Genomic DNA, 25,096 nt, shown 5'->3' on the forward strand with positions numbered 1-25,096 from the left:
CACAAAGGTACTATGCTAAGGAAATATACATATACATTACAATTGAACATTATTGTGATACAATTACTACTCTAAAGCACTAACACTCTAAGTGTAAATAAATAGTGACTATATATAAACAATAATGGCTGTGGAGTATGTCGTAGATTCAAAAAATATGTAACAAACAGAATATAAAAAACGAGATAGAGAATTTAAAAAAATTAAAGTATCTCAAGACACACTACATATTCGACTAAGTCATGTTATTAACCTCATGTTAACCATTAAAAAATAATAGTGTAAAATAAAGATGTCTCATGTATGAAAATTTCAAAGAAGGCAGCGAGAAAGGAAGGAATATAAAACACATAGAACAAAGAAAAAAACAGTACGATGGTTGAATATTCCATAATAAATTGCAAATAAATCATATTTTATTTATTACATGTTATAATTAAAAGACAAAGACTGTGAGACTAGATAAAAAAACAAAAATACATCCTATTTAATAAGAAACACATTTTAAACATATGAATCCAGACAGGTTGAAAGAAATGAGTTGAAAAATTATACAAGAGAAACATCACGCAACCATTCTCAGCTATGTCACTGAGCAAATCCTAACAAGGACTGACATGGCAGGAGCCACTTCATGTAATTAGTCAGTGACTCTTACACGCATCTAAACAGAACTGAACATGGTGACTGAAAGGATTTTATATTATGTGGTTCAAATGTGGAACCTGAGAATGGCGTAGAAACCAAGAACAAAAACATTAGATATAAAAAGGGACCTTTCATCATGAGAAAATAGCTAATTTATAAGGAAGATGGTAAAAATATGATTAGAAACAGACACATATACACTTGAGAAAACGGCAATAATATGTATACCAGATTATTTTTGATTGATAGCTAGCTATTGGTGCTCCCTGGCTACACCTTACAGTTATGGTAAATTATGAATATATCGGCTTCGTTTAGCACTAAACACCTATTTTTATTAAATACGACCATGTGGGTAGAGAGTTATTCAATAGTTACCCAGCCAATTTCTTCATTAGAAGGAAGCAAAAAGATATCCTGTCAGGTGACTATAGCAAAGAAAGTCAAGTACAGGCTTAACTTTTCTATGTAATTGCTTGTTTGATATTACTTCCCCATCAATGTATGGACAAGACAGGTCCAAAAACATTAAAGACAAAACACTCAAATCATTCTCTGACAACTTGCCTTTAAGCCAGTGGCTCCTAGGAAAGGCCCAGTATACTTTCAACATGGTTGGAATTATATCTTATGTCTCAAGTCCAGAAACCAAGGAAAAGAGTAAACTGGTGAATAAAATACGTTCACATAATGCAGCTAACATGATAATTTAGTTAACAGTAAATTTATAGCTTCATGTGAAATATGAGAAACAGAGAACTTCAAAAAGATGGTCTGACTTTGGATCAACTTGCGTGGGACACAGGACAAAGGAAATGGAAGCAGAAGGATGGAGACAGTACAACAGCAGGTGAAGCTCAAGACGCGCGGATGCAGACAGCCGCTCGGAAACTGTTGGCTCCTGAAAAGATCAAGATGCCAGAACTTTCCAAGGCTCATTAAACAAACAAGCATGGATATGAAGAATTACTGATAAAAAATAAAAAACATCATTACACGTCTCACAGAAAATAAAAAGATAATCCAAGAATATCATTGACAACTATAGACCCTCAATTTGAAGTTTTACAGAAAACCAAAGTATATATATATATATATATATATATATAACCTAACATGTATTAGACATGGAAACTCTAAATTGTACATCAAATAAATTGATCAAATAATTAAAATATTCATAAATAATTTTAAGTTACACACGGTAGTTTCCTAAACAGCAAAATTTAATAATTAAAAAAAAATCAGAACATAATCATGCCAGTTTTTGAAAACATGCTCCAGAAAGCACCTAGTCCCAAACACAGTAAGGCGGAAACAGAAGAATCCACTCTAAGTGCTCAGCACTGTGTTCAAGATGAAGTAGTCCTCAAACAAAATAACAAAAAACTACATGTACTTACCCATTCTAAACAAAAGCTCAAAATCCAAACAATCCAAATCAGAAAAAATTCTGAAATTTTCTAATAGACATGAACATGTTATTTACTCAGATTGCATATATATTTAAAATTTTTAAAGAATGATTTATTTTTATTTTTGTGTATGGTTGTTTTGCCTGCATGCATCTCTGAGTACCATGCCATGTGCATGATGCCCACAGAGGCCAGAAAGAGCCTCACGTCTGCCTGAAAGTGGAGGTATAGACATATGAGCCACCATCTAGGTGCTGGGAGTAGTACCTGCAGTCTATGAAGGAACAGGGAGTACTCAACTGCTGAGCCTTCTCTCCAGGTCCCGCCGATTATTCTTAAAAGCTGAAAAATTTCCCCTACTAGTTGATATGAAAATTATTTATAGAGCAGTGCATGAAAGGCTAGAGCTGCGGTAACCGTGCACCGAGAGCCCCATCTTCATTACCTCTCTGGAAGCTGGCCGATACCCATAGCCAGACGGTAAATTCTTATCTTCTTCACAGCCTTTGGCTCCGGGACTAAAATGTAATTCAACATGAAAGCGTTCCTCAGAGGAAAGATCCTGAAACATATGAAGGTACACTTGCTCAGTGGGGAACGTCTAGTGTCTGCTCTCGCTGGTCACATGAACACATCACGAGCCCATTACCTTGTTGGGGTCCTCATAAAGCATGATGACAATCTGCGTCATGTAGTTGAGCTCATTGACAACGTTTAAGTAATCCATAGCTCGCTTCCACTGCTCATCCTTTGAGTCCTGAACGAAAGGTCTAGGGTCAGTGTTTCTATAGCCTTTCACATGAAGGTCACTTTATCCCCACTGTGACAGCTTATTTAATGCTGATGTCACCACACGTGTCAGGGGAATAGAAAAACTATTTGCAAAATTTATTACATATTGAGATAGTTCAAACTTTCAGAGTGAGTTCTTCAAGACAATTTACACAAAGAAAGAAAACCTCTTGAAATATAACATATGCTACTGAATTCTGAGGGTAAGGAACAGCTTTTTTAACCTTGTAAGTCTGAAAGCGCCTAGCAGAGTGTTCTGCCTCCTAACACAGAATATTATCGTCCAAGATTATCACTTCTCTCTCCAACATATTATATATGGTTCAAGTATGCAGCATACGCTTAACAAAAAATACCTCCTAAAGGGATTCTAAAATAATCAGCATGAGGAGACATACATCAATCATTTGATCTTATCACCTCCATCACCATCTCTCCATCTTACGTTAGAGATTCAATCTTTACACATATAACCTATCAGAGTTGAAAAGGATCATAAGAGAATGAGAACACTCAAGACAGAGCACTCTATCTGAAATGAAGAAAGAACTCCAAGCACAAGGTCTGTGTAAAGTCAGCATGTCAATGTATAAACCCTCTGAGCAGCACAGAAAAGGTTCCTTCATTGTCCATTTATAACAAACATTACAAAGATGTGAAAATACTCAATAGTTTCCTTATAAACCCTTACAATCACAGTAAGGTTGTAGATAGTGAATTATCCAACAAGCTCTAGTCCAACTGCAGGGTCTTACTCAAGCTGCATCATCTCTAACAGTGCCCTTACCATTTTCCCCAGATTCCCTTGTCTATCCTTTGTCCACAAAGCAGCAACAGCCACCGACCTCTGCTTAAAACCCTTCTGGTCCTCTGAGAACACAAACCACCGTCTTCCTCTCTTACTTGGGTCGGGCTATACTTGGGCTGCAGAACAAGCTTCCTGTTCTTCTTTGTATCCCTCACACATGTTCGACATGTTAGAGATGCAGCTGTTATTCTCAAAGTCATGGCATTTCCACCACCGGCTATACACCTTCTTCTGTAGCTAAGTTAGGGTCTTGCTCACTCAGTCTAGCCCTTATTAAGGCTCTACCAACCCACATGTGTAGGCAAAGATGACACTTTTACTATTTCTTGCTACTTTCTGAAAGGAGTTAGTAAACCTAGGGTCTCGCACATGCTAGACAAGCCCGTACAACTGAGCTATTGCCCAAGCCCTCTTTGTGTACAGAGACTAAAGGGTCTAGTCAAGCCATGTAAAGCCAATGTCTCTGTTTCTTCACGGCAGCAGACATGCGAACAGTGCACTGAGATATAAGCCAGCGGTTTCCACACTGCCTGGATCACAGCCATGAGTCTACTCATCTGTATCTTCCTTACTGTGGTGGTCTGCACCCTTTCAAGATGTGAGTGAGAACAAAGCTGTCCTCTGTAAGTTGGCAGGTGCACTGTTGGAGCAGCAGCATAGAAGAGGCTGGCATAAGACTGTGGCTTTCATTAGCCTCGCAGGAGTTATTGATCATGTCTAATTTATCATATGATTCATTACCGAAGGAAGGTAAACATGTTTATATCCCCCCAAACCCAGTAAAATGCTTAGTACAGACTCGTATATCCTCAAGCAATGTTGATAAACCACAAAAATAGAGTAAATTATAATGAACAGTTAAAAAAATTTAGCTAATGATCTGAGTATAAACTCTCAAGAACAGTATTTGTCAGTTAGATTGAAATAGCCCATACTTACATCACACAACGCACCATAGCGAAGTATGGATAGTAAGGAATGTACATGGCTTTCACTAGTAAAATATAACCTGGTACGGACATGACGCTCAGGAGACAGAACACCTCTGGAATACCTAAAGTCAGAGCAGATTTTATGGAAATTAATCATCTCAGAAGCAAAACCCCATAATAAATAAATCTATCATTCTTCAAACCACAACTGAGTGTTACTTCTAATCAGAACAAAATAACACTCTAGACCTTCTGAGAATAATAAAAAGAAAGCGAAAACAAAAGAAAACATAAAAGAGCATTACTTAAGTTCACTGGAAAGAGATCAATTTAGTTCCTCTAGTAACAATAGCTAATAAAAAAAATAATAATGGCCTATGGGGTTCACACAATTTAAAACAGATAATTGGTGAAAAGCATCTTCCTAAACCCTTCACCTTGTTCTTTTCCATACTGGCACTATACAAAATCTTGGTTGAGATGGGCATGGGATATGGTGACTCTAATACCAGTATATGGGTACAGGCTAGATAGATTGCTACACTGAGGTCAGTCAGCGCGCGAGAGAGAAACACTATCCCAGAGACGTAGGTCGGTAATAGATCATATGCCTATGGCATGCTTAAGTCTGCTCCCCCATCACAGGTAATCAACAGGACTATCTAGGTAATCCTATCTCCATAAGATATCAAGTGAAACACTCTTGATTTCTGTATAAAAGCACCAGTAAGTACTTTAGATTTGAAAGACACAAAACCAGATGCAGATAGTCTGAGCAACTGGTCCAGTCTCTTACACAGGGTGGAGCTTGTTTACAGTGTCGTCGTCTTGTGTCCTCTGAAGGTCTGACCGGATTTTTCTCACTAAAGGAGTGCAGTAGCCTTTGGCAATCTCCAGTTTTTCAGCTTTGGTTATACCATACTCCTAAGCAGGAAGAAAAAAAAAAACAAAAAACAAACAATTAAATTAGAAAAAAAAAATCAACAAATGCATTCCTGAAGTAAAGAACTCTAGTGAGACACAAGTATTACGTTTACCCTCTTAGTACATTAGACAATTCTTAGCTTGCATTTTTTGCAACTACAAATATATTCTTTTCACACTAGCATGTGTAGTTACAAGAATTTATGGTGGAACTGAAAAAGCAGTTTACCACAAGAAGAGGGAAGTATGCATGGACGAATAAAAGCTTTATGACTAGCCAAGTTTCATCATAAGGTTTTAAATACAACAACAATTTTAAGTCAAAAATAAATTGAGGTCAGAGGGTTTTTGTTTTGCTTTAACCAAATACATAAGTAATTACCAATAAAGAAGTGAAACTAAAATCATTCTAATATCAACATTCAAAAAGTCTAATATATTTTTCTAAAAAAAAAAAAAAAAAAAAAAAAAAGCCTCTGGCTAACCTGAAATGGGAGTGTATGTGTTTATTTCCAGCAGCTGGGAGGCAGAGGGAGGTGGATCTGTGAGTTCAGGGCCAGCCTGATCTATATAGTTACAAACTAGCTAGGATCACAACATGATCTGAAAAAAAAAAAAAGTCTCAAAAAAAACCCAAACAAACCAGTAACAACAACACAACAACAACAACAACAAAAGAAACAAGCCTTTGTCTAGTATTACTCAGGTTTAAACTAGTGGTAAGCAAAGCTGAGATAAAATAATAAATAACATTTGTCATCCATAACCACTATGGGCTAATTAGATTTATAAAGAATTAATGTAATGTAAAATATTAAGAAAGCAAGTTAATTGCAACAAGGTTTAATGAATGATATCCTTCAAAATCAGGTATTAGAAAGTGATCTGAAATCTAAATGGAACATCTGGTCTACTATTAATGACTAGCGTGATGCAGCAATAGCATGAATGCCATGGAGACACAACACTTTGATTGCCTTTAAAGCTGTGTGTGTGCAAGATGAAGCTCTCCAACTCTCCAACTGGGCCAAAAAGCCTGTGGATGACCTGACCATAGAAGAAAACCTTGCATTATCTTTCTACTAAATAGACACAATATTAAACTCCCTTCACAATTCTTATCTTGATATTCATCAATTAATAAAGCTCTCGATACTCCTCAGCTGAGCTCAATTGTCGTAGATAGCAGGTCAAAACTCCAGCACAGATTGGGGAGAGGCTCATTAAGCCAGCCCTGTCTAAGGAGCTATTGGTAACTGGTGACTGCTGGGGAAGAGAGAGTCAGACTGCAGGACTTGGGTCCTGAGAAGCTACTTGCGCTTCAGTAGATGGCCCCACACCCACGTGCATACGAGCAGTGCTAAACGGAACCAGTGGGAAGGTTTTAAAAGGAGAGCATATGAAACTGGATAGAAAAGTGGTGAGGTATTGGGGAAATTGATGAAGATGATTGGAAATTAGACTTTTTTAAAATGCATGTATGAATATTAAATAAAACTTTAAAAACTCTGGTTTGTAAAGAAGGCAAGAGGGGAAACGGCAAAAGGAAGGAGCACAGTGGGGACCCAGGCAGAAAGGTAGGGGAATGTGGGAGATGGAGGAAAACTATCCAACCTCCTCTGTACGGGACCATTCTGGGACATTTCTACTAAGCGAAAAATCCTCAATGATTCAGATGGCAAACCCCACCATACATAAGAGATCTTGAAAATCCATGACAGTAATAAATAACAAAAATGTCTATTTAATACAGAGTAATACAGAAAGGTCACTTGCTGCACTTTCTGATTGTTTTGTTTTTGATCAACTTGATAACAGTTGGAAACGTCTGAGGAGCGGGAACTACAAGTGAGTAAGTAAATGCCTCCAACAGTCTGGCCTGTAGGGCATATTATAATGGATGATTGATGTAGAATAGTACAGCTATCAAGGGTGCTGCCATCCCTTGGCAGGTGGTCCTGGGGTATATAAGAAAGCAAACCAGCAAGCCCATAAGCAGTGTTCCTCCATGGTCTAGGCTCCAGTTTCTGCCTCCAGGTTTCTGCCCGACTTAAGCTCCTGCTCTGACTTTGTTCAAAGGACTGCGACTGATAAGTGACAAACCTTTCCTCCCCAAGTTGCTTTCTGCTAGTGTCTCTCTCTCTGTTTTTGTTTTTTTTTTTTTTTTCCCCGAGACAGACAGGGTTTCTCTGTAGCTTTAGAGCCTGTCCTGGAACTAGCTCTTGTAGACTAGGCTAGCCTCAAACTCACTGAGATTTGCCTGTTTCTGCCTCCCAAGTGCTGGGATTAAAGACATGTGCCACCACCATATGGTGCACTAAGTTTTCTAAATTCGGTCAATAAATTTTAATATAATGGCTTAATATATAAACACAAAGGTATATAGACATAAATTAAATGTATTAGCAAATTAAAGGAAAATGCTGGAATAAAAATAATCAAGAAAAAAATAGTTTGAAATTTGATTTAGCAAGGTATAATGAAATTTTCATACACTGCTAATCTTGGTAAGAAATCAGAGTTCTAGTTATAGGAGTGTAAAATATGTAAAAAGGCAGTGAAAGAAATGAGAGTCTAGGTTTCCAAATAAAAAGTTAGTTTGTTGGGTTCTACGTATACCAATCAGTCAATGAGAATAATAGCAACAATAATGAGAATTTTGATGACTAACATATAGTCAGACAGTTTTATTGATATGGAAAGAAGTTCCCAATGCTAAATGCACAAAGTTATCTCCTAAGAGTGACTTACCTGAGGGATAACAATGTCTGCCAATGCCTTTGACAGTCTATATAGTTCCATTGTATTTTCTAACTTCAAGGAACCGTTGTGCTGAACATCATATTTGATGCAGTCATATATGTCAGGGATTTTACTAATATCATATCTTCCATTCTTTGTTTTAAAGTCTTTCTCCAGCTTGGACCATCTTCGCAGCATAAGTTCCAGAGTCTCACTATGGTACAGCTGAATATCTAAAACAACATACAATTTTTAGTATGTCCAAATTAAAAATCTGATAAGTAACATATCTTAAAGTTTACTAGTATTCTCTGTAGCTTTCTCTGGCCTAGGATTCCTTATTCTTCTTGTTCAGCTTCTCTAGTGCTGTGATAACTATGTGCCGCCATGACTGGTTCCCTATAATTAGAAAACTTTATAAAGAAAAAGACCTTATAAGGAGCTAGAAAGTACTGCTACCCACATATATCACATACACTGGATTGTTGCAGGCTTGGGTAAGTACTTAGTCTAAGCATTTGGATTAGGAGCCTGATTCAATTATGAAATCTTTTACATATGTTACAGATTTTGATACCAAGAATTACAGCAAAACTCTTTGAATTAATATGCTTTCTATTCTAAAATTTAAATACTTTACTTTTCTAAATTCCTATAACTAAACAGAATAGGTAATTGTATTTGTATGCAATAGTTTTAAATATTAAGAGTCGTATGAATGAACCATTTTCATCACCAAGAAATCTAGAATGTCAACAATTTCCAACTAACCTCGTAACAGAGTTTTCTGCTTCTTTCTGTGCTACCTATTCTCTGCTTTAATATCTAGGAATGCTAAACAACTCAATAATCAAATAAAAGGATTTTACTGTCTTTCTCTTACTATCATGGATAAAATGACCATAACCTAGCTATTATTCCTTGCTGGATAGATACACTCATTCATACTACAACCAAAACTGAAATAAGAGACTTGGAATCATAATATTACACCTTATTTTAAATGTTTACCAAAAAAGGACAGTACTTTCTGTTTTACATTCTAAGAAAAAATATTTACCGGATGATTTGGGATCTTCCATACGATGTCTGATTTGAGAAGTCAAACTTTGAATCAAGGAATATACTTTGTCACAGGTTTTCACTGGATTTTTAATTAAATGCATTGACTTGATAACAGAAATGCTTCCAGATGGAGTAAGCTACAAATGAATAAGATAAGTGTTTTCTAAATAGTTATGTACCATTATCCAAGAGAACAAATATAGACCTTTCCACAGCTGGGAAAATAATTACATTCTATACACTAAGAGATTTTGCATATAGTAATATGATCTGTATGTTAAAAAAGGGGTGTGAAAGTTTCAGAATTTCATGCTGAAACAATATTAAACTTTAACTAAAATTAAATTACCTTCAGAAAAAATCAGAAGTACTCTAAATTAAAGGATGAGATTCGATGAGAATTTGATGATTGCTATTATGTGCAAATATGGTTCTAACCACTTGACATATACCTACATCTAATACTAGGCATTTACAATCATCATCATCTTTCCCCTGTGAGTTAATGAGGTGAAGTAATTTGCTTAGATGAAGTATCTAGCATAAGAAGGAACAGGATTCAATCATAGAAAGGCTGCATGCAGAACTCATACTATTAACCTCTATGCTACTAGACTTTGTTAAAAAGGTTTTTTTTTTTTTCCAATTCAACGAAAGCCAATAATCAGTAGTGATTATAAATTCAACTTTTAACATTTACCTTGGCAAGATATTTAGCCAAGTGTAGTGGGTTTCTACAAATACAAAAAATACAAAGAGAAATTGCAGTTTAGATTACAGCAGTCTAGGTTTTTGTTTTTGTTTTTGTTTTTTTTGACCAATGTAACTGCTGAAAGTAAGTGAAAACTCCACGGAGAAAAGCTGTTTTTATTCTTTTTTTTTTTTTTTTCGTTACAGCATCCAAAAGACAACAAAGTCAAAAAGAATTATAAAAGCAAAACAAAATGGCCAGTGATGAAGAACTTGAGCCTGATGTTAAAAGACCTGTATTGGAAATATTTGTTGATTCTAAAGAGATGCTGAGGAGAAATCCAATATTGCTGAACTAAGAGCACCAGGCTCAAAATGCAGTCCCGGTTTCACAAAGGTAAATGTATGGTAAACAGTCTGTATGTAGGAGTCAAGAAAGAAAGGATGCATTAGAGGCAAACCAAGCCAAGCAACAGATTACAGATCAGTCAGTTAACTGGGTGGCTAAGAAAAATGTGTTTGTTAAACAGATTTAAAGAAATCCAGGATGATTTACTCAGATGTATAGAAGGAACAAATAAAAATAAAGAAGATAAAGTTATCTCAAAATCAACTTATTATAATCATCAAAATCTTACAGTACATGAACAAAAAAGCTTGAGATAGGCTGGAGTTGGCTCAGCAGTTACGAGCACTGGCTTCTCTTTCAGAAGACCAAAGTTCAATTTCTAACATTCACATGCAGCTTTTACAACATTCCCTAATCCCAGTTCCAGGGCATCAAGCACCCTCTTCTGGCCTCTGCAGGCACCAGGCACACATGTGGTGCACAAACATATGCAGGTAAAACACTCTTTTTTTATGTAAAAACAATAAAATAAATAAGTTTAAATTTTTAAAAGAAGCTGGACAGGCTTTAGCTAGCAAAAGCAACAGAGAGAGAGAGAGAGAGAGAGAGAGAGAGAGAGAGAGAGAGAGAGACAAAGAATATCAAATAAATAAAATCACAATGGAAATGGAGACACTTGGAGATATAAAAGTTCACTAGGGAGTACTATGAAAAATCATGCATATAATCTATAAATCCCAGAGTGGGATAAGCTTCAGATACATAACATCTATCAAAATGGAGTCATAAAAACACAGGAAACCTGAAGCAAACAGTAGTGAATAACACCTTCACGAGGAATGAGCACTGGCAGCTCTGCGCCACTGTCAAGGTGGTGTGCAGAACACGTGTGCTGGGCTAGTGGGATTCTCTGGTTGTATGAGTCATTCCGTAAGAGGGAAAAAGAACACTAAGTCCCTAGAGATTCCTGAGGCATAATCAAACATCAAAGAGTATCACACAGAAACTACACAACAGGTCTCAAATGAGTAGCTGGTATAACTAGAGCAGCCACCAAGGCAGCCACACAGAAGAGGCTAAGAATGTCATGATGGAAGTGATAGGAGCCATAGCAGAAGAGACACTGGCAAGGTCAGTAGAGATCTGATGCACTTAATGTTCTGTTATATTACAAATGTGTCTTTATTATTGACATAATGAAGTCAGATTTTATTTGTACAGTATTCACTCTGAATATTTCAGATAAGAGAAGATCAGAAAAATTTCTACAGATCTTCTGTGCATAAGCCATATTCAAAAGGTGAAATATCTTTTAAGAAAAAGAAAACGCATTTTATTATTTTACTGATTGTTGTTTGAATTTATGAGAGCAAAGATGTTAAACAGAGAAATATGGCAAAAAAGACAGTGTGTGATAAAACTTTAAATAATAGCTAAACCTTCTTAACTGTGATCATTTGCATAAAATACAATTTTTAATATAGTATAATAGTAAAAATTATAACCTATTAAGGGTGTCAATTTAAGCTGTAAAAAAAAGATACAAGTAGGAACAAAAATCTCCCAAGTAAGAGATGTTTAACACTAGAAACTGTTACTGCTCAGTTCTATCTAGATTTTAAAACTGACACCAATTCATCTCAAATTATCCCACAAACACTGAAAAGGAAAGAGACATTCCAAATTCCTCCACAAGATCAGCATTTACCTGATATCAAGACCCAACAAGGAGGAAGGAAAGAAGGGGCAAGGAAAGGGAAGCAGAACAAGGCAGGGAGGAAAGGATTTATAGATCTATATCCCTGATAAATGAACATAAAACTCCTCAGTAAAACCTGGCAAACCAAGCACAACATCACATGAGGAAGATTATATGTCATTATGACATTCTTAGGTGAGACTTATCCTAAGGGTGTGATGGAGGGTCAGTACACATTCAGTAATGCTGCAGGACAGAGTCAGTAACCAGGAGCATTCTTGTGTTATAATTAACAGTGTCTAAGGATAAAACTAAGAAAGGCAGAAAGGAGCTGAGGGTGAACATTCATTCCTGTCTCTTGACTGTGAATGCAGTGTGCTCAGCGGCCTCAACCTCCAGCTGCTCATCATCTCTACCACGATGAGCTGTAACTTTGAACTGTGGACCAATTAAACCTTTTCCTCCTTAAATAGCTTGTATTCGGACATTTGATCATAGCAACGGGAAAAGTAACGTCAACACGTTCAGGAAACCTAAAATATTTATTATGTCATTCTTTACACAAAAAACATACCGGTGCCTCAAACAGACGACTCTAAAGCAAAGATTACTAATGACCTGTGGAAACACCAAGAGCACAGATGAATTTCACAAACTCCAGGTGAGCCAAGAGCCTGCTGGGACCTACCTTTTCATAGTCCTCGGCTGTAAAATCTCGGTCCTTCTGAAGTATTTCATGAAGCCGTGCTTTCACACGCTGCTGACAATTACTCAAGGAGTCGCTGTCGCTGTCCAAGAGGCCGTTCATATTGGCACTTTTCACCATCTGAACAAGAATGGGGGTAAGCTCTCCTTCTAGAGCCAACAGACCCTAAGTACAAAACAAAAATTTAAAAAAGGTCAATGGTTTAAACATATGTAAAGTAACAGGCCATCAGTCATTTTATGAAATGCTATATCTCATCATGCATAAGCTACTCATCACATATTAACTTTACTAATATCATACTTCATCTTTGTCAGTAATGGCTTTAATTGCAATTAAAATACTGCCTTGGTAGAAGTCTCCAAGAAATAGTTGATAAAAATTATAATAAGTATAAAGCCGTCTCTACCTTTGCAAAAGCAGCCGCAGTCATCTGGACCCGCCCTTCATCAGAGGCATAGATTTTGAGGTCATGTCGGTAGGTGCTATGCAATCGGAGTAAGCCACAACCCGGAAATCCTGCATAATCTCCTGAAAATAAGGCCTCAAATCACTTAAGCTATATGCCTGCTTTGTTGTAGTTCTGCAAATGTTTAATGAGACCACAAGGTAGAAGCCAAGGGTCCAGCCTTAATCAAATTACAGCACTTACCTTGACCTCCAGGGTACATACACCTAAAGGCTCTTCCCAGCTCTTCAGCCTGAACTCTGCCCGCTGGAGTTAGTTCTCCTCCCCATTTTAGAACCAGAAGTAAGGATGGCTCCTCTCTTCGGTTATCTAAAAAGAAGAGAGTGATAAAACAAATGTTCACCCTGTTTCATTCAAGCAAATGTTTAAACATTTATCTCAGTCTTAATATTTACTCTGGGCTCTGTTTTTTTAAGTGGAATTTGGCCCATATGCAAATCATTTTCTTCTCTAAGTGTGCCTCAGTATGGACTGCGGCTTCCTTCAGGATGCCCTTTGCTCTTCCAGGAGCTTTAAAGTCTCCTTCAGTCAGTTAGGAAGTAGGTCTCCATGTCCTGCAGAGAACCATTCTCTCGCCCTCCCTGCTCTGCTCACAATTTTTACAGCACATTTAACTCAGTTAGTTGTAAGTAAAAGGCGCTCTGAAATAACCCTGAGGAGTTGCAAAATAATAAAACATATTTCTTACTTAAAATTGAAAAAAATTGAAGCCTACTTTTATGAGATTACTTGTAGGGGAAATGGGACAAGATAGGGCTTCTTAGGGAAGAGGAGGGAAATAAATACAGAATGCGATTGGAGGAAGAAAAGGGGAAATATCAGAACACAAGTGACCTGATGGGAAAATGAGGCGCTCCTTAGAGATGCAGGAGGGAGGCAAACATAGATAAGGGAGGGAAGTGGATAAATAATGAAAAGGCTATCTGAAAAAGCCACAATCATACTACTATTTACCACTACCCTCAAAATAGGCCTACAATGCAAGTAATTTCTTACATAGATAAATATATATAAAGTTTTAATGAACTTTTCTCATCTGGGCTGACAATGCTCCCTCCAAGAGCCAAAGATCACCTAAAAACCCTCAATATCAGACATGAGAAGCCCTCTTTTGAGTCGTTGGCAGAGGCTCTCCAGGGAACTCCCCAAATGCACAGCCTAATACTATTGTCTTCAGTCACTCTCAGAGGTGGACGATAAATCCTTATTGCTTAAGACACCATGCACTTCAGATGCAGGGCATAGAAACCCTTGGGCTGGAACTGACCTGAAAGACTCTTCCTTAAGAACTCGCTTTCATGGTACAAGAAGGCCATGTAAGCCTCCAAATTAGGGAAGCAACCAACAGTCTCATGACACTGTGACACCTACGATCCACATCGATGACTGGCATAGCACAATAACCCTAAGGTGTAGTAGTGGCATGCATACCTTGGTGGTAACCAACACCTCTCTAATTGTACTTAGAACAAGCTCAACAAGAGGAATACCATGCCTAATACTGGGAACTACTCAGTGCTAATGAAATCATGGTTATTGGAGGAGAATCTCCAAGCGCTAATTTACCACACCAGCATAAACGAGCAATCTATAAACATCTGTCCTTAAACCTATAGACAACTGCAGTCCTTACCCCCATCAAGGAAACTTTTCTTTGCAGCAGATGGAAGCCACTACAAAAACCCACAACCAATTGAAAGGCAGAGTTATGGAGCTCACTCCCGAAGGATACATCTACAAAACACCCCCACACCAAAGGCAATATTGTAGAAGAGGGGCCAGGAAGATTCTAAGAGCCAGAGGCTCAGAGAGTTTCCTAGGAAACTGTGTCTCCAGTAACAGCAGAAGCCACGCCCATAAAGTCTCAAAAACAAGACTGCCCCAACCTAAGCTGAAGAGAGATGACACAAAGGAACACACAAAACTGGATGAGAAAAAGCCCAGGGCCTCAACCCTACACAGAGATCGACCAATAACTAAGTGAGGCTGGGAGTGGGAGGAGAGGGTCTTCCCGAGAAACTAAATGGCTAGCCATAAAAACATGCATACAAGTAACATCATATGGCCTGAACAGTTTATAATTAATAAAAAAAAAAAAAAAGAGGCCAAGAATTTGAAGGATAGGGGAATGGGCATTTGAGATGGTTTGAAGGGAAGAAAGGGAAGGGAGAAATGTTCTAATTAAGTTATAATTTCAAATATAAACCAAAAATATCTTTATTTAAAGGACAGAAGCATAGTTAACAAAATTACTCATCTTAGTTATTTTTTACACAGCACACAAATCCCAAAGGCTACTGAGCAAGAAATAGCCCAAGTTAGCAACACAGAGTAAGTCATTCCATACATATAATTGCAATAGGCGTTAAAAATGATATACCTTCCTCCTCACTGGACGTTTTAGGACAGCCATGAGGGAGATAGGTCAATTGGACCTTACGATTTATTCCAGAAAAATGACCATACCTGAAAAAGAAAATGTCGATTGGATTGTAAAATATTAATGAAGTAGTGATTGACTTCCACAAGAGAAACAAAAATGTATGGATAAAAACTAATTCTCTTGTACTGCCTTGGTTGCGTCTTCAAAAATACCCTAGCTTACAAAAAAAAAAAAAAAAAAAAAGCTTTCGGCTTTAGGTAGAGGAGGTGTACTCCAGGCCCCGCCATCACTCACTGAGGAGCTGCGGCTAGATGGTAGATGGTGGCTTCTGAGGAGGGAGAATTATTCTTTTTTTAGAATATGGGCATGGGCAGGATTCCCATGCTCCCCCGGATGCCCCAGGCCCATTGGCATATACAGTCAACACTAATGGAATTTAATGAAAACACGATTTTGGGAGGGAGATGTGTTAGTGGAGAACGGGGGCAGCTGGAGGGGAAATGGGAAGTATATATGATAAAATTACATTATATAGACAAAGGAATTCTCAAAAATAGAATTAAAATGTTTTAAAATAAAGTACAATTTAAATATCATTAAATAAAGGATATAGGTACATAAATTCGTGTAACATTCATAACAGAAATACTGACCAATTTTTGATTGAATGGTTCAAACTGTTGTGCCTAAATAAGGCTGAATCTAGGATTCAGTTAGGCAGTGGTCTTCATTCTAAGTATTCCAGAAGGCCCAAGTACAACATTTGCTTTCTTTCTCCTCAGCGAAGTTAATAGAAAACTAAAGCAGCAATAATCAATATAATATATTTTCAGATTAGAGTTTCAGTTTTCTCCAGTTGTACCAATAAAGAACTGAAAGAACACACTGAAAGAAATAAAACTGGTGTGCTGGCTAGTTTTATTTTATAGCAACTTGACACAAGCTAGAGTCTTCTGAAGGTAAGGAACTTCAGTTGAGAAAATGCCTCCCTAGGATTGGGCTGTAAGCAAGCCTACAGGTCATATTCTTAATTGGTGATTGATGGGGGAGGTCCCGGGCCATTGTGGCTGGTACAACTCTGAGCTGGTGGTCCTGGCTTCTATAAGCAATCAGGCTGAGCAAGCCAGAGAGCAGTCACCCTTGTGGCCTCTGCACTAGCTCCTGCCTCTAGGTTCCTGCCTGGTTTGAGTTCTTGGCTTGTTTTCTCTCAATAGACTCTGATTCAGGATCTGTAAGCCATATAAACCCTTTTCTCCCCAAGCTTCTTTTGGTCATAGTGTTTTGTTGCAGCTGTAGTAACCCTGACTAGGACAAATGACAATCCCATAAACCTAACAGGAAAACTGAAGTGTGCCAAAAGGTACTCACATCTCTAACACAGTCTTAAGTTGTTCAAGTTTTGACTTGTTTTCTTCAATTTCAGAGTCATTGTTTTGTCCCAGCTCCATAAGAAGCTGCCGTGCAATATCCAGGACTTCCTATGTATGTTAATAAAGAGTTTGAATTTTTATATAATTTCACCATAAAAAATTTAAATTTAATATACACAAAAGCAAATAACAACAACAAAACTTGCCTGTAATTGCTTTGGCTTCTTGAGTTTTAACTTCCCTGACTTATAGCCATCACACTTTTCAAAAAGATCAAAAAACCTTGCAAAAAAAAGAGAAGTTAGTCATTTGCAATCATTAATATTGCTGTGAGGCTGGATATGGTGGTGCACACCTACAACCACCACAGTCAACAGGCCTAATAAAACAGACACAGGAATGGAGCTTTAAAGTCAATGCATGTAAGCACTGTGTTTCCTCTGTCACTCAACCTCAAGTTTCCTCTGCCTTTTCTCCCTGACACAGTGTCATGTTACATATTACCCAGATGGCACCTACCTCCTTGGCTCAAATGATCTCCTGTCTCTATCTCTGAAACACAAGTACATGAACTAGTGGAACCCAGCACACTTGGCATCTGCTCCTCTTTTACCAATAAAACTTAGCACACACCTGACACATCAAACTAACACCCACTATATTATTTTCACGAGTTGGCTTGTGCATCGTGAGATGGAAGCAGCATACAATTAAATACAAAATATTTTCTGTTGTCAGTGCATAATGTGTCAATACATATTTAATGGCTCAGGTATTCATATTTTATAATCTCCAAACCAAACAGTGAACAAAGAAAATGGACACTTGGTTTTAGAATGCTGAGATGTTGATGTTTCTCATAGTACAAAGCAAGAAAATAACAAACTAGCCGGGCGGTGGTGGCGCATACCTTTAATCCCAGCAGAGGGAGGCAGAGGCAGGTGGATCTCTGTGTGTTCGAGGCCAGCCTGGTCTACAAGAGCTAGTCCGGGACAGGTACCAAAGCTACAGAGAAAAAAACAAAGAAACAAACAAACAAAAAAAAAATAACAAATTAAGAGTAACTAGTATTTATGATGACAAATGAAAGGCAGGTTAGATTGACAGTTATAGATACACCCAAATAAATTGTAGGCGCTAACACATACAATTACTTTAAATGGGTTTGTATGCATTCAGAGGTTTAAATATTTTCATGATCAAAAAGTAGTAGGTAGAAATGCTCTGTCTGATGCGTCAATCAAAAGAGCTTCACACCAACAGAAATCCGAAATTACACATGAATCGTAAGTTATTTCTCTTAAGACATACTTTTGGTGCCTCACTTCCATTTTCATCTTTTGTTTTGGTGTTCGATCTCCATGCCGTATGACAGCTATGACACACCGAAGTTCCATCCTAAAATGACAAAAAATACCCATGTCCTCATCTCTCTGACATTAAGGGTTTCTTTTGTCTTAATTTTGAAAAGGCAGGTTCTACAAGAAATGAAGAAAGTAGAGGAGCTATTCAGATACACAGTATTTCTCCTTCTTTACAGATAGCGAGGAATAAAATCAAAGGATTCTAGCCTGAGCTTTAGTCAATATCTGACACGTAGCACTGCCTTATCAGCAGAGACTCCGTTAAATCAAAGGAAAATCAACTCATATGCTGGCTGCTGTATTTATATATTTACGATATCTTGTCATCTAAGAAGAAAATTATTTAAAATTTAACTTAGAATAGTGTTTAGTGGTATGCCAGAGTGAAAAGTTATCATTTCAATTCTCAAAGTGTGAACCACTGAACACATCCCTGAAAGATATTAATAGTCAAAAAATATTCTATGTAGAATAAATTTGAAAGTGGTACCTCAAAGCATAATCAAATACAATTTTCCTCCCAATTAGAACTTTTCAGAATATTTAACAAGTTAATGAGTCTCTAACTTTGTGACAATGAAGCATTTAGTCAAATCACTTGACATTAAACCGAGTGATTTTTCCCTAGCAAAGGCTATCAAATACGTATCAATTTGATTCATTTACCCAAAGACGTACCAAGACAAAAACAAAGCTGTATGATTCCATAAAGACCCAGGCACGGATACAGGTTTTAAGTGGCTCTGTACTTGCTCTATCATGTCTCAGGATGTTAACGTAACCTTGTGAGGTTTAGCTTAGTATACCCTTGGAAAAACTCACCTATTCCCCCATCTCCTTCAAACCGAGTCATATGAAAATGCACATAGTAATCTAATAATCATTCAGAAATTTACTTTTTACTGTAATAAGACAGACTAATGTGGAAAACCCAGGGAATTTCTGAATGAAAAATACATACTTGAAACTTACATAGTTCCAGATGTGGTTGGTACAATGGGAATATCTTCAGCTTCTAAGGGTATTGACCAGGGGATGTGAAACTGTGGTGCAAGCTCCCGCATTACAATATTGCTTTAAGACCAAGAGAATATTATTAAAAATTAGTTATTTCAAAGACAGAATTGGAATTTAATTATGCCATGATGGAGAAACATAAAGATTAAAGCCAAACTACCTAATGGTTATATTACATAAAAATTTCCCCAAACCAAATCCTGATCACGAAACCTAAGATAGGCATCTCTAAATTGGACAGGCTAATAAAGCACTATGCATTAGTGATTAACTTATATAGTTGAAGATGAGGCTTGCTTTAATTATATTCCTAATTAGAACTATTTTTTCATTTATTAACTACCTGTTAAACACTTATTAAGTTATTTTTTTGTTATGTGTGTGAGGTACTGAGCATGGAACCAAGAGCCCTGTGAATAGAGTATTTTTCTACTCATTTACATATCTGACAAACTTATTGTAAATATGATAATTTCTAACAAGTCACTACTATGTTGGAAAGATGTTTTAATAACTGATTTGAGGGGCTGAGAGATTTCTCAGTTGGTAATGTGCTTACCTTCCAAGTATAAGAACTTGAGTTTGAACCACACAGGTCAGTACAATAAGAAAGGTCGGGCATGGTAGTGTACTTCTGTAACCCCAGTGTTGGGAAGGCAGAGACACAGATGCCCAGAACTAATAACCCTAGCTCATAGGAGAGTTCCAGGCCAGAGAGAGACCGAGACAACCTATCTCAAGAAGAGTAGACAGAGTAGACAGAGTAGACAGTACTGAGAACGACACCTAAGGTTGCTCTTTGGCCACCACAGGAACACACATGAGCAAGCACTCTCATGAACACAGCCATATGTGCACAGTACACACAAACTCTCTCCCTCTTTCTCCCTTCTTTTTCTTCTGCCTTCTCTTCTCTCACTCTCCTACATACACATAATTTATTGTCCTTTTCTAAGTTAGCATAGTTCATACTAGAATTTAGCATGACACATTGCTTTGACATCTCTTTGAAATGACATATAAAAATGGTATTTCTACACATAATATTTTCTTTTCCATTTATTTGATTACCTTATTAGAACAGCAAGTAACACAAATGTATAAAGTAAATTTCAAGTTTTTTCTGTATTACTGGGGTATTTTATTTCATGAGTGTTATTTTATAACATTAAGTTGGTAAAAGAAACATTTCAAATACAATTACATAGGAAAAATGAAAAAAAATATCTATTAATCCCGTGTTTTATCAAAGTATGATGTAAAATTTTTAGCAGCATATTATCCATTAAGCTGTCCTCACAACCTAACGCACAACCCAGGATCTGGCATAGTTTGGGGGAATCTTCTGAATACTGCATATTACTCTAGAGTGATCTAAAAACTTCCATGGCTTACCAGATACACAAACGTGAACAGAAGAAAGGTAAACGCTTACCCAAGTATTTTTGCACAATCATCATAGTACTTCATGGAATTTTTCACAAAGCTGAAGCCATTGACATCACAGACGTAGGATTGTCCATTAGCACGTAACAAATCAAAGCCGCAAACTGTTTGCTATTTAAAACAAGTTAGAAATGTCAAGGATTCACTGGAACTATTATGATTCAGCATTCTAGTCCTTTAATAACATTATATATTTTAAAGTACCTAACAATATATCATATAAAGTTTTTTTTATATAAAAAGAAACCAAGGTTACAAATAATCTAACCTTGAATACTCTGAACACACATTATGTATTCCATGGGATTATTCCCTTACCATAAAGACATAGGCTAATATTAATCTTTGGATTTCTACTACAATAAAACAGTTTCTAAGACCAGATTATAGCTTATTTAGAGACTAACATTCTTCACACAAAAGATGTCAAATAACTACCCATAAGTAGTTCTTTTTATTAATAACCAGTAATATAATCAGCTTATGTGAAGAATCTGAGATAGGACTTCTTTAAAAAGATAAAATGCATTCCTTATTAAATGTAGGTCATACTACTTTCACTTAAATTTTTACTATATACTAGTAATTAGAATAAAAAAATTAATAGTAGAAGAGGGAAAAGTAAAACAAAAGCAAAAAGATTTCTTTAAAAGGTATTTATATTGTTCTCATAAGATGTTTTACTATATATTAGGTCAAAGGACTGAGAGCTAATGATAAAACAATGAAGATAGATTTTATTCAAATAGTATTTTAATCAGTTTTATGAAAGTAGAAAGCACTTATCACCTACTGAATAAATATGTCAGGTACTACCACTACTAGTTAGTGGTGTTATTCTATAACTTTAATTTTTGACTAAATGAATAAGGTTTATTAGTTTTCTCTAATAAGGAAAGAACGCATACAGGAAAATGACGTCAGACCCACAGAAATGCCTGCATACACACATGAGCTCACATATATAATTACTTCCTCAGCTTACTTTTCTTCTTGTCCAATAATGTCTAGTGTTCAGAATAAACCTAGAATGCAAGGGTCTGTATAATTTGCATAGCATCTTACCTTGAAAGCAAGGCAGACTTTCCACGCAATCAGCTTCTCCCGTGCATTGAGGATGACGGGGTACCTGACTTCCTTCCCTTCACTGTCTCGTTCTACCTTGCCATCGAGAGCTGGAGATTTCCGGGCTTCAGCGTGAGCATAGTCTGGACCCACAGTATAAACCTTCCAAAAACATAAATATATGTAATATATATTGCTGGTCAAATATATAACTAGAAAATAATAAATTCAAAGAAAAATACCTGTTTAAAATAGTTCAGACTCCAACTATTAAAAGATACACTTTTCTATTTTATATGCCAGGACTTTCGATACATTAGAAAGGGTTATATATAATTACTTACACAACATGAGACTTTATTCTCTGTGCTAAACTATTAAAGTGAGCATTATGACGATAAAACTGTCTATGTCTAATTACAGAAAGATATAATTCTTAAATGGGAATAGAAAAATAGATTACAAGATATTTCTAAAGGGGGGAATTGATCTAAATGTAGACAAAGGAAAGGCATTTTCTACAGAAGTAATAAATAGAAAGGGCAGAGGAAAAAACCAGCGCAAGGTATTCTTGGACAGGAAGGGAATTTGACTGTAGTATGTACTGTAAGAAACAGCATTTGTTAAGGGCTGCAGAGATGCCTCAGGAATTAAGAAATGCCGTTTGTTAGAAGAAAGGTTAAGCAACAGTTCATATGGCAGTCTTTCGAACAGGGATGTTATCCTGTGATCAATGTGAACTTGCCAGTAAAAAAAAATCTGGTTCAAGCCCAGATTTGTAAGTTTAGAGAGAACAGCCTAGTCAGAGAAAGGCTGGCTGGGAAGGGGCAAGCTTCACTGGTTACCACGGGCAATGGCGTTTTTATATCACAGTACAGAGAGCCCATCACTGGCATAGATCTGCATCCATCAGTGTGTGAAAGCTACTAGAATGCTCAGCCTGATATGGTATGACTCATAAGCCTGGGGAAGAATCATGTGTACTTCCAGCTTTACCCACTTTCATGAGTTTCACTAAAATCTTTTGTCTTTGCAGTACTTCATGTTTTAAGCACTTAAGAATGCTATTCTTGCCGGGCGGTGGTGGCACACGCCTTTAATCCCAGCACTCACCGGGAGGCAGAGGCAGGCGGATCTCTGTGAGTTCGAGGCCAGCCTGGTCTACAGAGCTAGTTCTAGGACAGGAACCAAAAAGCTACAGAGAAACCCTGTCTCAAAAATAAAAATTAAAAAAAAAAAAAAGAATGCTATTCTTTAAAAAGGAGTTCTTGGGTTTCTAACTATCCATGATGTCCACCATACAAAACCGAATAGAAAGTCTGGGCCAAGGAGAGTTTAGGGTTAGAATGCGTGCCTATCTCACATAAGGGCCTAGGTTCCATCACTAGTATCAATAACGGTAACATTAAAATAAGGAAAAAGAAGTAGAGGCTAAAGAGTTACCGTCTCTAAAATACTGGTGAGCTCAAACTGTGAGCTGAAACTTATATGGTCCCTATGATTTATGTGGCCTTATGGTACTGAACGTGAGAACTTCCAATTTGACATAGGATGACACAACAGTGATTTACTTCCAGTTGAAATTTCCTTTGAATTTTGATTTCCTTTTGGTTCGGTGACAACATAGTATCTCTAGTGAAGCTGGACAGCAGCAGTTAAATGCAGCTTTTGCCAGGTGTGCAATTACAAGTGAAACATAAAATTAAACTACGATATTTGTGAGATTAGATTTATTAAACGCATTTTCAACTTACAGCCATTTTCTTCTTCTTTTTTTTTTTTTTTTGAGAAAAGATTCTCACTATTAAATCTTCTAGCATTGGAACTGGATATGGAGCTAAGGTTTACGTCAAATTCAGGGACTTCTTTGCCTCAAATCTGAGTGTTGGGATTGTAGGTTACACTACCATACCCAGCTAACAAAGTGTTTTAAAGTTACACCAAGTTTATCAGGACATGACTCAATATTAATCAAGGAGCATCTGCACTTTAACCCACCATGCCTTAATCAGCCTTGTCATAAATACAAAATTAGAATCTAAGGAATCGTACCTTAACATCAGTACCATCTGTAGGCATAAACTCTTCATATATATATGACCCTGTTTTTCGCACATTGCTTTCTGGAGAATATACACTACTTCTGCTGCCAATCTAGAGAGAAAAGATGTCCATCAACATAAGAGTCAAAGTAGTATCCTCATTTTTATAATATATCTAAAATGTAACCTTTACGAACCATGTATTGTAGATATTCTTAATTATTAAATAACTTTAATATATGAAGATTTAACAATGCTTAATATATATTTCACAGTATATGTTCTCTGGTGTATTTTTTTCACTTAAATATAACATAAAGAGCATAAAATATAATAAACAAATTATGTCTCTGGGGGTGAAGAGAAAACCTCAGTGTTTGAGTATTGGTTGCTCTTCCAGAGGATCCAAGTTCCCAGCAATCACATCAGGCTGCTGACAACCACCTATAGCTCCAGTTCCAGGGAATGTGATGTGCTCTTCTGGCCTCCCTTCCACATAGATGTGCCAGACATACACACGAGAGACAGAGAAAGAGAGAGAAAGAAAGAGAAAGAGAGAGGGAAAGAGAGAGCAAAAGAGAGAAGAGAGACAGGTGGGGGGAGAGAATTGAGTACATTTTTTGCTACAGAGTGTCTATTATGTAAACATTTCATGTTATACACATATGTCTAGGATGTTTGCCGAGCTTCTTGCATGATACAGCACTGCTGCTTTAACTTGCTTACAATGCAACCATGCCACACATAGAGCTATGTTTCTAAGAAATCCTTAGGAGGTTCATATGCGTTCATATCTGTACGCACACAGATACTGTCAAAACCTTGTAGAAACTACATTATCTGAGTCTCACAGATAATACAGAATAAAGTTCTAGCTGGTCTAAATCTCCTCGTCTTGTTTATACTTGCTATTTTTACTCTTCAGTATTTGCCATTATAATGGATATGTATTTAGACTGCATCTTGTACTCTGCTTAAGATTTATTTTTACTGTATATGTACTGGTGTGTTGCCTGCATGTATATATGTGCATCAAATGCATGCGGCGCTTACAGAGACTAGAGGAGAGCATCAAATCCCCTCCAACTGGAGTTGCAGATGGTTGTGAGCTGCCACAGGAGTGCCATGAACCTACCTGGGTCCTCTGTAAGAACAGCAAGGCTTATTTCC

The 25,096-nt window shown here is 36.9% G+C and overlaps 1 protein-coding gene across 7 annotated transcripts in view; it reads right to left on the reverse strand.

Moving 5' to 3' along the window:
- Ppip5k2 (diphosphoinositol pentakisphosphate kinase 2) overlaps positions 1-25,096 on the reverse strand; it is a 58,809-nt gene that overhangs the window by 21,492 nt on the left and 12,221 nt on the right. For 5 of the 7 annotated variants that reach the window (XM_041631723.1, XM_041631722.1, XM_041631720.1 and 2 more), the window contains exons 7-23: positions 23,937-24,038; positions 21,885-22,046; positions 20,809-20,930; positions 19,329-19,430; positions 18,304-18,390; positions 17,199-17,274; positions 16,991-17,100; positions 15,620-15,705; positions 13,423-13,548; positions 13,180-13,301; positions 12,753-12,935; positions 9,322-9,463; positions 8,271-8,494; positions 5,392-5,519; positions 4,603-4,717; positions 2,713-2,820; positions 2,509-2,625 (exon numbers count right to left, since the gene is read on the reverse strand). In XM_041631723.1, the coding sequence (XP_041487657.1) occupies positions 2,509-2,625; positions 2,713-2,820; positions 4,603-4,717; positions 5,392-5,519; positions 8,271-8,494; positions 9,322-9,463; positions 12,753-12,935; positions 13,180-13,301; positions 13,423-13,548; positions 15,620-15,705; positions 16,991-17,100; positions 17,199-17,274; positions 18,304-18,390; positions 19,329-19,430; positions 20,809-20,930; positions 21,885-22,046; positions 23,937-24,038 (2,112 nt within the window). The remainder of the gene's footprint in view (positions 1-2,508; positions 2,626-2,712; positions 2,821-4,602; positions 4,718-5,391; positions 5,520-8,270; positions 8,495-9,321; positions 9,464-12,752; positions 12,936-13,179; positions 13,302-13,422; positions 13,549-15,619; positions 15,706-16,990; positions 17,101-17,198; positions 17,275-18,303; positions 18,391-19,328; positions 19,431-20,808; positions 20,931-21,884; positions 22,047-23,936; positions 24,039-25,096) is intronic. The other 2 variants (XM_041631725.1, XM_041631721.1) reach the window with 1 other exon arrangement.

This window comes from Microtus oregoni, unplaced genomic scaffold (genome assembly GCF_018167655.1).
Source record: "Microtus oregoni isolate MIOR12 unplaced genomic scaffold, Mior012 000038F_ref0000394, whole genome shotgun sequence".
Lineage (NCBI taxonomy): Eukaryota > Metazoa > Chordata > Mammalia > Rodentia > Cricetidae > Microtus > Microtus oregoni.